The 11,683-nt window shown below is 44.4% G+C and overlaps 1 protein-coding gene across 1 annotated transcript in view; it reads right to left on the minus strand.

Annotated features, from left to right (window-relative positions):
* Window positions 1–7,694, minus strand: part of RPF2 (ribosome production factor 2 homolog) — a 35,722-nt gene extending 28,028 nt beyond the window's left edge. The window contains exons 1-3 of the mRNA XM_079781118.1: window positions 7,556–7,694; window positions 4,406–4,538; window positions 1,819–1,856 (exon numbers count right to left, since the gene is read on the minus strand). Coding sequence (XP_079637244.1) covers window positions 1,819–1,856; window positions 4,406–4,538; window positions 7,556–7,578 — 194 coding nt within the window. The 5' untranslated portion in view covers window positions 7,579–7,694. The remainder of the gene's footprint in view (window positions 1–1,818; window positions 1,857–4,405; window positions 4,539–7,555) is intronic.
* Between the last annotated feature and the right edge of the window lie 3,989 nt (window positions 7,695–11,683).

The raw sequence follows: 11,683 nt of genomic DNA on the forward strand, positions 1-11,683 counted from the left end.
CGTCGGCCTGCAGACTGAAGGGTCCCAGGTTCGATTCCAGGCTAGGGCATGTACCTTGGTTGCGGGCACATCCCCAGTAAGGGATGTGCAGGAGGCAGCTGATCGATGTTTCTCTCTCATCGATGTTTCTAACTCTCTATCCTTCTCCCTTCCTCTCTGTAAAAAATCAATAAAATATATTTAAAAACAAACGAACAGGAGGACAGCTTAAGGGAGCTGTGGGACAATGTGAAACATAACAATATTAGAATAGCAGGTGTGTCAGAAGAGGCAAAAAGGGAGAAAGGCATAGAGAAGGTGTTTGAAGAAATAATGGCAGAAAACTTCCCTAACCTGGTAAAGGAAAAAGTCACACAAGTGCAGGAGGCACAGAGAAGCCCAAACAAGAAGAACCCAAACAGGCCCACGCCCAGACACATCATAATTAAAATGCCAAAAATTAAAGACAAAGAGAGAACCTTAAAGGCAGCAAGAGAAAACAGTTACCTATAAAGGCAGCAAAAGTTCTCATAAGGCTGACACCTGATTTCTCATCAGACTCTACAGGCCAGAAGGGAATGGCATGAAGCACTCAAGGCAATGGAAAGCAAGGATCTGAGACCAAGATTACTATATCCAACAAGGCTAGCATTCAAAATAGACGGTCAAATAAAGAGCTTCCCAGACAAAAAAAAGCTAAAGGAGTTCATCACCATCAATCCAGCATATAAGAAATGCTAAAGGGATTGCTGTAATGAAAAGAAGAGAGAGAAACCTAGCCATACAGAATTAAAATGGCAATAAATAAGTACCTCTCAATTATAACCCTAAATGTAAATGGACTAAATGCTCCAATCAAAAGACACAGGGTAGCTGAATGGATACAAAAACATGACCCAACTATATGCTGTCTATGGGACCCACCTCAAAACAAAAGACACATACAGGTTGAGAGTGAAGGGACATAGTAATCCTATATAATAAAAGCCTAATATGCAAATTTTGTGATTGTTCGACCGGGAGTTCAATCAGGAGACCAGGAGTCCGACTGCTCACTATGATGTGCGCTGACCACCAGGAGGTGGCGCGGAACATGGCAGGCATTGGCGATGTGGCCCTGGCAGGGGGCGGCAGTGGAAGCACTGCCGACCCCAATGGGCCCTGACAAGACCGGGACCACAGCGGGATAGTGGAGCAGGTGAGCAGGCGGTGCCAGGCCAAGGCAGGTGTGAGCAGGGGCCCAATTGTCCCGCCAATCACCCCGCAGACAGTGACCAGCACGGCGGGGGGGGGGGGGGGGGGGGGGGGGAGGGGGGGGAAGCGGGGCGCGGCCTGCAGCCCAACTCCCAGGCGCTGAGGGAGCCAGGCGGGGGGCCTGGCCCTGGGCGATCGTCCTACAGGCGGGATGGTGGAGCAGGTAAGGAGGCAGCACTAGGCCAAGGCGGGGTGCCAGGCGGGACTGCGGGTGTGAGCTGTGACTGCAAGGCTGGGGGTGCGAGCTGCGGCCCAATCTCTGCAGGTCACCCCAAGGGACCCCACCCATGCACAAATTTGTGCAGCGGGCCTCTAGCATAATATAAAGTAAAAGAAATCATGACTACCCTAGCTGGTTTGGCTCAGTGGATAGAGCATCAGCCTGCAGACTGAAGGGTTGCAGATTCGATTCCGGTAAAGGGCACATGCCCGAGTTGCAGGCTCAATCCCCAGTAGGAGACATGCTGGAGGCAGCCCTTCAATGAATCTCTCTCATCATTGATGTTTCTATCTCTCTCTCTCCCTCGCCCTTCCTCTCTGAAATCAATAAAAATATATATTTTAAACAAAGAAATCATGACTTACTTTTTATACAGAACGCCATATGGTTTTTTCAATGCATACTGTAAAAGAAAATAATTTAAGGATTTCAAAACAAAACACTTCCTTTCTGTATAGCAGAAGTAAAAATAAAGCATTAAAACAGTCATTATACAGGATTATTCTAGTCCCTAAATCCTATTCTGATGTCTTCTGCTTGGCTACCTTTTGATCACTTATAACAACTTTCAACATAAGCTTAATATTCTAATTTAGACTGAACCATCCTAATTACAATTTTCTATGCCCTTTCAATAGTCTACCCAAATTAATTGGCTCTCTTTATTTCTTTAAATTCTACTACATTCTTTCCAGGCAAATAATTTGAGAGTAGAAAGAAGAGCAGAAAACCAAAAAAAAAAAAAAAAAAAAAATCCTATCAGGAAATACTGATAAAATTGAAATAATGTCTGGAGATAAGAAAACTGAGAAAGTCCTAATGATGACAATCAGAATACTAGCGGGTTAAAACATAGCCCTTTAAAAAGTTCCTGTGAAAAAGAAAAAGTTCCCGTTAGCCCTAGCTGGTTTGGTTCAGTGGTTAGAGCATCAGCCCTCAGACTAAAGGGTCACTAGTTCGATTCCAGTCAGGGACATGTACCTCAGTTGCAAATGCTAACTGGAGGCAACCAGTTAATGTGTCTATCTCACTTTGATGTTTCTTTCTCTCTGTCTCTCCCTCTCTCTTCTACTCTCTCTAAAAATTAATGGAAAAAAATATCTGCAAGTGAGGATTAACAAAAAACAACAACAAAACATGAAAAGTTCCTGTTACTCAACTCTCTTCATTTTTTTCCTACTTTTCACCCATTCACTAATAGTCCTTTATTACCTACATGGTCAGTACTGCTCTACCATAGGGAATAGCAAAGATCTAAGGCATTACCTTGCATCAGAGGAAAGGGTAAATGCAGGAAAACAATAAAAAATAAGGTGAAATGATCATTCATTAAGAAATTCACCAGCAAAATTTATGTTTGTAAGCACTAACACTTATGATTCTTGACCACTTTTCCCTGCCTTGGTGGAACAGACATTACTACCCATTCTTGGCAACTCAAGAGTTATCAGTATGAGTGTTAACTATTGTAATAATCTGCAATATTGTGCTGTTCTTAGAGATTACTTAAATATTAGGTTATTGTATTGAAAAGATTTGGAAAGGACAGGAGCAGTAACCCATTAACACAATGACATTCAGATACCTGAAATGACCGTTGTATTTAACAAGCACAGGGAGTTTAGTCAAGTTTAAGATCTACTCAATTATTTACTTGATTTAATGCAAAGAATCTATCTCTTGTACTCCAGGCCTAAATATTCAACTACCTACTATACATCCATAGAGACTATGCCTTTCATTCACTGTTAAACATTTACTGAGTATTTATTGAGCAACTACTATGTGCCTAAACACTGGGCTAGACACCAAGCTATAGAGGTACATAAATCTTTTAACTTCACCACTTAAATTATATGTCCTAAACTGAACATATCACTTTCCCCACCACCCCCAAAATATGCTTCACATGATACATTTTTTAATTGGCATTATTGCTCATCAGACATCCAAGCCAGAAACCTAGTAAGTCTTACTTCTTACTCATGCCCAAAATCATCTACTCTCAACATCTATTCTCTCTGATCATCTCTTTTTCATTGCCACCACAGGATTCCAAATGCTCTTTACTTGCTGACAGCAAAGACTTCAATAGTTTCTTACATTTGCTTCAACCCTCTCTAGTCAAGTTGATTAAAAGGATCATCTCTCTCTTAAAATCTTTCAATGGTTCCACTGTTCCACTGAGCTTTCAGAATAAAGCTCAAACTCCATGTTATTATTTTATCCTGCCTATTCTAGTTTCATCTAGCCCACTCTTCTTTCGCCATCCCAATTTTTGCAGTTCCCCAATGCATCATGTTCCTTCACACTTCTTTGAACAAGCTTTTTCTCAGCCTTGGAAGCCATTCTCCTGCCTCCCCCATCTTGCTCCAACTCTGCTTCCTGTCCTACCCTGTGCATGGCCCTAGCACAGCACTCAATTCACAGTGCTATAATTTTTTACTTGTCTGTCTCCCACTAAGCTCATTGAAGGGAGCTTAGTGTTTTATCTAACTACTAGAGGCCCGATGCACGAAATTCGTGCAAGGCGTTTGGCCCTCGCAGCCCCGGCTTCGTCCGGAAGGTCGTTCGGCTGTCAGGTCTAATTAGCATATTACACTTTTATTATTATAGATAGATTAATCCCCAGCATCTAACATGATAACTGGTGTTGGTGAAGGAATATACAGTTATTGCACTTTACAAATTAGGTCAGTATGTTCCTTAAATGTGAATAAACCAAATTTTAGTAATTGAAACCAGCTGCTTTAAGGAAAACCAGTATTCAGTGCTTTGGCAAGGCAAATAACCTCCAATTTGAGCTTTTCTCCAATGCTAATCATTCTTAAGGCTAACTTATCCATGTATTTATTTGGACCCTTCGGTGTTTGGGCTGACTTCGACACTCTACCTACTGAGACATACCAGCCAGGGCTCAAAACTATTTTAAATATAAGTATATATACGTACCACATCTCTAAGTACTTGTGTGACTGCTGAATTTGCATTTCCCCCTTTAATAAGCATGGCATTTTTAATATTTTCACTGAGTTTCGGTTCTCTCTTCTCAAGGAATCTCTTGGCCCTTTTCGTTTTGGGCTTTCTGTTCAGAAAAATCACAATTTATAACAACTTAAAACATTTTCCTATTATAAATCTACTAGAGGCCCATTGCAAGATATTCGTGCAAGAATAGGCCCCTGGCTTCACTCCCAGATGCCCGGGAGCCGGCAAGTCACCGCTCCCCGGCCACCCGGGAGCCGGCACGTCCCTGCTTCCCGGCCGCCCAGAGCCGGCAAGTCCCCGCTCCCCGGCCGCCCAGAGCCGGCAAGTCCCCGCTCCCCAGCGGCCCAGGAGCCGGCATGTCCCTGCTTCCCGGCCGCCCAGAGCCAGTAATCCCTGCTCCCCGGCCGCCCAGAGTCAGCAAGTCACCGCTCCCCGGCCACCCGGGAGCCGGCACGTCCCCACTTTCCAGCCGCCCAGGGTCGGCAAGTCACCGCTCCCCGGCCGCCCAGGAGCCGGCAAGTCCCCGCTCCCCAGCTGCCCAGGAGCCGGCACGTCCCTGCTTCCCCGCCGCCCAGAGCCGGTAATCCCCGCTCCCCAGCCGCCAGGGAGCCAGCACATCCCCGCTCCCCGGCCACCCAGAGTCGGCAAGTCCCCGCTCCCCGGCTGCCCAGGAGCCTGCACGTCCCTGCTTCCCCGCCGCCCAGAGCCGGCAATCCCTGCTCCCCAGCTGCCTGGGAGCCAGCAAGTCCCCGCTCCCCGGCCGCCCAGAGTCGGCAAGTCCCCGCTCCCCAGCTGCCTGGGAGCCGGCATGTCCCCGCTCCCCAGCCGCCCAGAGCCAGCAACACACCACTTCCCGCTCCGGGCAGCCAGGAGCCAGCACGTCCTCACTTCTGTCTGAAGCACCACTCAAGTAGCTCCCTCCGCCGCCCCCCCTTCCCCTCATAGCAGACTTCACTCCGCTCTGTGCCTGCGTATGCAAATTAACCGCCATCTTTGTTGGGTTAATTTGCATACTCGCTGATTGGTTGTGGGCATAGCGAAGGTACGGTCAATTAGCATTTTTCTCTTTTATTAGGTAAGATAACTTGACTAATGTGCAAAACCTTAAAAATCAAAAGAAACATTACATGACATTTATCAGTTAGGATTCCACCCTTAAACAAAATCTAATTTTTTAGGGAAATAATGAGTAAAAAATATTCATTTATTAATGTTAAATAAGTTAATTTTATTAGCTTTTGTTCTTTTTTAATAATTATTATTGAAAGTATTACTTATGTCCCTTTTCCCCCATTGACTCCTTCTAGCCCGTCTCCACCACCCTGCTTTTGTTTTGTTTTTTAAAGGCATTCATTTTAATATTTCCAGCATTCTTTTATTACTACTTCTATCAAACCTTTTTTTTATTAAAGGGGAAAGAGCGGCTCAAGTGAATGCTGTTGCTATTTTTACTCCATTTTTTTTTTCAATATTAAAACAGTCAAACTATAACTTGTAAGCTAACACAAAGAATTGCACACCAACTGCTGGTCAACGTGTGGGCTGTTACTAAATACAAGGAGGCTAATTATTGCTTATCTTTCCTCTAGGTTTAAGACCACAATACCTGCCAGGAAGTATACATTATCCCACTTCAACTTCACTACTGAAATGTCACACATGGTCACCAAAGGGGAATAATGATTAACGCTTTTATAGAGTCACTCTATTAAGGCTTAATCTTCACCAAGACCCGATGAGACAAGTACAATTATAATCTTCAATTTATAAATGAGGCAAGTTGGCCAGGGAGGTAGTCTGCCCAGGGTCACACAGCTTATAAGTAGGCAAGTCTTCAAAATGAGTTAGATTTTAAAACTCATCTAGACCAATCACCCTGCAAAATACGAAGGGAAAACAAATCCATTATTCTGATTTTATGATGCGACATAAGTAGAATGCTTTTATACTTTTCTGTTCAGAAAAGGGGCTTCTCCTCTGCTTCCACTACAGTGAGATCTTGCTTTCCCAACAGTTCTCTGCCATCTACTGAAAGAATTCCTCCTCTCTTCAATAACTGACCTTCCCTCCTCCTTCCAGGCCCAGGGACTCTTCAGGAAGGAGGAACACACTGCCGTTTACCATGCATATTTTAAAAATTCTCCTCCAGCTAAATGGCAAGCATGTATAAAGCTTCTAATTTTTTACTGGTTTATAACGACATACACATTACTTATTAAATCAAATCAAGAGAAATTTGGTGTGTCTATATAGCAATATAAATGCTATATGCTCTACATTCAATGTGGACTGTTACTTCTCACTAAACAGCAAGAATGTAACACCTTATATGTTTTATTTGCTATTTGTCCCCCAATCAGACTGTAAACTAGTCTTACTCATCTTTGCTGTCCCCAAATCTAGAGGTATATGCATTTAACAAGTCTCTACATTAATGACCAAGAGAAAAATTTTTTGTTTACATGTTAACCCAGGTAAATTGTTAAGAAAACCACAGCAAATAATAGCAGGGCTATGTAAGAGACCAACAAATACTGTCCCAATGGATCTACAACAGACATCACTCAATGGTAACTCAGAAGTGTACAAGGGTGGGAGGACAAGAAGACGCTAATGAGCATTTTGACGTGCTGTAGCAAAGGCTTTACGTACATTCTCGCAAATAATCCTCACAGTTCCACGGGGTACGACTATGAACTCTATTTTAGAAAGTGAGACTTGGGGAAATTAAGTGGCCCAATGTCACAACGCTTCAGCTGGCGCGCCCGGTGTGTCATCTAGATCGGTCAGGCCCGGAGGCCCGTGCTCGTCACCCCCTTCCCCACCTCGCTCGCACGTCGGAAACCAGAGCCTTGCTAACCCGCTAGGACCAAAAGCGGCGGCTCCTCTGTGCCACCTCCGCCCGCGGCTGCCACGGCGGGCTTCCCGCTCCCCGCCAGGCACCACCCGGGAGACCCGGACTAGTGGGCGGATCGGCCTCCGCGCGGGTCCCACGGGCAGCGGTGTGAGGATGGAGAGGGGTACCAGAAGCGGGGTGCAGTGGCCACAGCACCCCACCCTCCGCAGCGGCCCCTCTACCCTGCGCTCCCCGCAGCAGGGAGTCGGCGAACTTACACAACCCGATCCAGAGCGTCCATCGCTACCGCACCCGGAGCCGCGGGAACACACGTGCACCGCCTGATTACGGTAAGACAGCTCGGTGCCCGGAAGAGGCGGGACCGGAACTTGCGGTGACGTCACTTCCCGCGGCCGCCGCGCCGTGGACGCCGGGAGGCGCAGGCGGGCTTTGGGGGTGGAGTCGCGTTGTTTCCTTGGTTGCGGGGTTTTGCGGCGCCTCGGTCCCGGAAATTAAAGATCTAAGTCACAAGGCGTCTAGCAGCTTCACGTCCATACCTGTGTGTGTGTCCTGAGTCACATATTCGGGGAGCAGGTGTTATTCTTCTAGGAACCCCCCAGGTGCTCAGGTGGTCACTAAAAATATCAATGTGAAATGTGCGCTATTGACTCCACCGTGAGATCAGTGACACAAGTTCATAACTACCTGCCACATAGAAGGTGTGCAGAAAATCATACTGATTATGATTTTTCCCCAATTTTTGAATTGCCATATACGTAACGTACCATTGAATTTGCCCCTGTAAAATGGTAACTTCAGTGGTTTTTAGTATACGCAAAAGGATGTGCAACCATCACCACTAACTCCAGAATGTGTTATCTCCCCAAAAGGCAACACCCACCTTCGTAAACCAGTACCACTCTCCCTTTTCCCCTCCTGCCATCCTCTAGCAACCAGTAATCTATGTCTCCATGGATTTGCATATTCTGAGCATGTCATATCAATGGATTAATGTAATATGCGTCCTTTTGTGTCTGGCTTGTTTCATTTTGCATGATCATGTGTGTTCATGTGTAAAGTTCATGCATGTTGTAGTATGTACCAGTAATTCACTTCTTTTTTGAGGACTGAATAATATTCCATTCTACGAATATTCCACATTTGTATATCCACTCAAAAAGTTACGGGGGAGCATTTGAGATCTTGTTTCCATCATGTCAGTTTGGCACAAATAAACTCATAAAATTCTCAAAAAAATGTATGGACATTTGGACTGTTTCCGTTTTTTGAGTACCTGTATTATGAATTATGCTGTTTTGAACATTCCTGTACAAGTTTTTTTTTAGTAGACTTTTATCTTCACTTCCGTAAGAGTACAATTGCTGGGTCATAAGGAACTCTGTACTTAACATTCTGAGGAACTAGCGAACTATTTTAACCTGCACCATTTTACATTTCCATTAGCAATGGGTTTGGTATTGGTTTTTCTATTGGTGCTGTAACAAATTACCACAAATTTACTGGATTAAATGACACAAGTTTATTATGTTACCATTCTGAAAGTCAAAAGTCTGAATTTAGTTTTGCAGTTCAAAAATGAAGATGTCAGTAGGGCTGCATTCCCCCTGAAAGCTCCAGGGGATAATCTGTTTCCTTGCCTTTTCTAGATTCTTGCTGTCTGCACGCCTTCATATTCTTCCATCTCCAAAGGGCACCAATTGAGCCTGTTTCCATGGTCACATCTTCTTTTCCTATGGCTCTTACACTACTGATTCCCTCTTATCAGACCACTGTGATTATATGGGGCACACCTGAATAATTCATGATAATGAACCCATCTCGTGCAGCAAATTTTCTTTGGCCATGCAAGGTAACATATTCAGAGATTCCTGAGTTTAAGGAATGGACCTCTTTTGAGGGGAACTTGACTCTATCAACCACAGATTTCAATTTCTCACCAAAATTTGCTATTGCCCATCATTTTAAAAAAATTATGCCATTCTTGCACTGGCCAGCATAGCTCAGTGGTTGATCATCAACCTATGAACCAGGAGGTCACGGTTTGATTCCCGGTCAGGGCACATGCCTGGGTTGTGGGCTCGATCCCCAGTGGGGGGTGTGCAGGAGGTAGCCAGGCAATGATTCATCATTGATGTTTCTATCTCTCCCTCTCCTTTTATCTCTGAAATCAATTTTAAAAAATATTGTTTTAACTTATTAGTACCACATGAAATTGTCTCTTTCTACTTAGAAACAATCAAATATTGGCAATTTCATACAGTATGATCTATAACAATGTATCAAAGTTTGTGAATATTTTATGTAAAAAAATACAAATTAGAGATCTAGGTCATCACAACAGAATGGCTGTTACAACTGAATTCCAATAATTGAGTCAAGTGGGAAAGGAATGGAATTACAGCTGAAAAAGGAATTTTACTTTTATCCTTAAGCACTTCTGAATTATTTTTCTTTTCCCAGATGTATAATTACTAGGGTAGACTGGAAAATGCCACCCCTCAAAGGTTCTCATGCTCTACTGCTCAGTTCTATACCTGTTTATGTTAAATTACATAGCAAAAGGGACTTTTCAGATCAGTAAGGTTGCACACCTTAAAATAGTGAGGTCATCCAGGTGGACCCAATGTAATCAAATGGACCATTAAAGGCAGAAGGCAAGAAAGGTTGGTCAGAGATAATAGAAGCAGCAAGCCCTAGCCGGTTTTGCTCAGTGGATAGAACGTCGGCCTGAGGACTGAAGGGTCGTAGATTCGATTCCAGTCAAGGGCACATCATACCTTGGTTGCAGGCTCGATCCCTGGACCTGGTCCGAGTGCATGCTGGAGGCAACTAATCAATGTGTCTCTCTCACATCGATGTTTCTCTCTGTCTCTCCTCCTCCCTTACATTCTTCTAAAAAAAAAAAAAATCAATGGAAAAATATCCTCGGGTGAGAATTAACACACACACAAAAGAATAGAAGCAGAACAGATGTTAAGCAGGAGAGGAAACTTGACCTGCCATTGCTGGCTTTGAAGAGAAGGTGACCATAAGCCAAGGAATGCAGGCAGCCTCTAGGCTGGGAATGACCCTTAGCTGACAGCAAGGAAAGGGGACCCTGATCCTTATTCCAAGGAACTGAATTCTGCCAATAAATGAATGAGCAAGGAAATATCCTCCACCCTTACCTCTTACCTCCCACTCTAGAAAAGAATGAAGTCCTGCCCTAACCAGTTTGGCTCAGTGGATAGAGCATCGACCTGCGGAATGAAGGGTCCCGGGTTCGATCCCGGTCAAGGGCACATGCCCGGGTTGCAGGCTCGATCCCCAGTGGGGGGCGTGCAAGAGGCAGCCGATCAGTGATTCTCTCTCATCATTGATGTTTCTATCTCTCTCTCCCTCTCCCTTCCTCTCTGAAATCAATAAAAATATATTTTAAAAAAATGAAGTCCTACCAACACCTAGATTTTAGTCCAGTTGGGACCCACATCAGACAGACCCACAAAACTGTAAGAAAATACGTTTTGTTGTTTTGATCTACTAAGTTGTAGTAATTTGTATGACTGCAATAGAAAACTTTTACACCTACCTTAGTAAAACCTCCAGTTTAAAGGACTCATCGGAGCCCAGCCAGCATGGTTCAGTGGTTGAGCATCCACCTATGAGCCAGGAGATCATGGTTCAATTCCCAGTCAGGACATATGCTTGGGTTGTGAGCTTGATCTCCAGTGTGGAGCGTGCAGGAGGCAGCTGGTCAATGATTCTCTCTCATCATTGATGTTTCTCTCTCTCTCCCCCTTTCTATCTGAAATCAATAAAAATATATTTAAAAAATAAAATAAATGAAGAACCATCAGAGAAAGTTCCCTATAGTCATTTTAACCGTATTTTTTTTTTTAATCCTCATCCGAGGACATTTTTTATATCAATTTTTTAGAGAGGAAGGGAAGGAGGAGGGGAGGGAGGGAGGAGAGAGACAGACAGAGAGACATAGATGTGAGAAACATCTATTGGTTGCCTCCTGTACCCACCCTGTCCAGGGATGGAACCCACAACTTGGGTATGTGCCCTGACCAGAAATCAAACCTGGCCACCTTTTGGTGTACAGGAGGACACTCCAACCAACTCAGCCACACCGTAGGGCTAACTATATATTTTTAAACAACCATATTTTTTTAAATATATTTTTTAAATTGATTTCAGAGAGGAAGGGAGAGGGAAAGAGAGATAGAAACATCAATGATGAGAGAGAATCATTGATTGGCTGCCTCCTGCACGCCCCCACTGGGGATCGAGCCCACAACCCGGGGCATGTGCCCTTGACTGGAATCAAACCCGGGACCCTTTGGTCCGCAGGCTGATGCTCTATCCACTGAGCCAAACCAGCTAGGGCAACAACCATATTT

The sequence above is a fragment of the Cnephaeus nilssonii genome (assembly GCF_951640355.1).
Source record: "Cnephaeus nilssonii genome assembly, chromosome: 9".
In the NCBI taxonomy this organism is placed as follows: Eukaryota; Metazoa; Chordata; class Mammalia; order Chiroptera; family Vespertilionidae; genus Cnephaeus; species Cnephaeus nilssonii.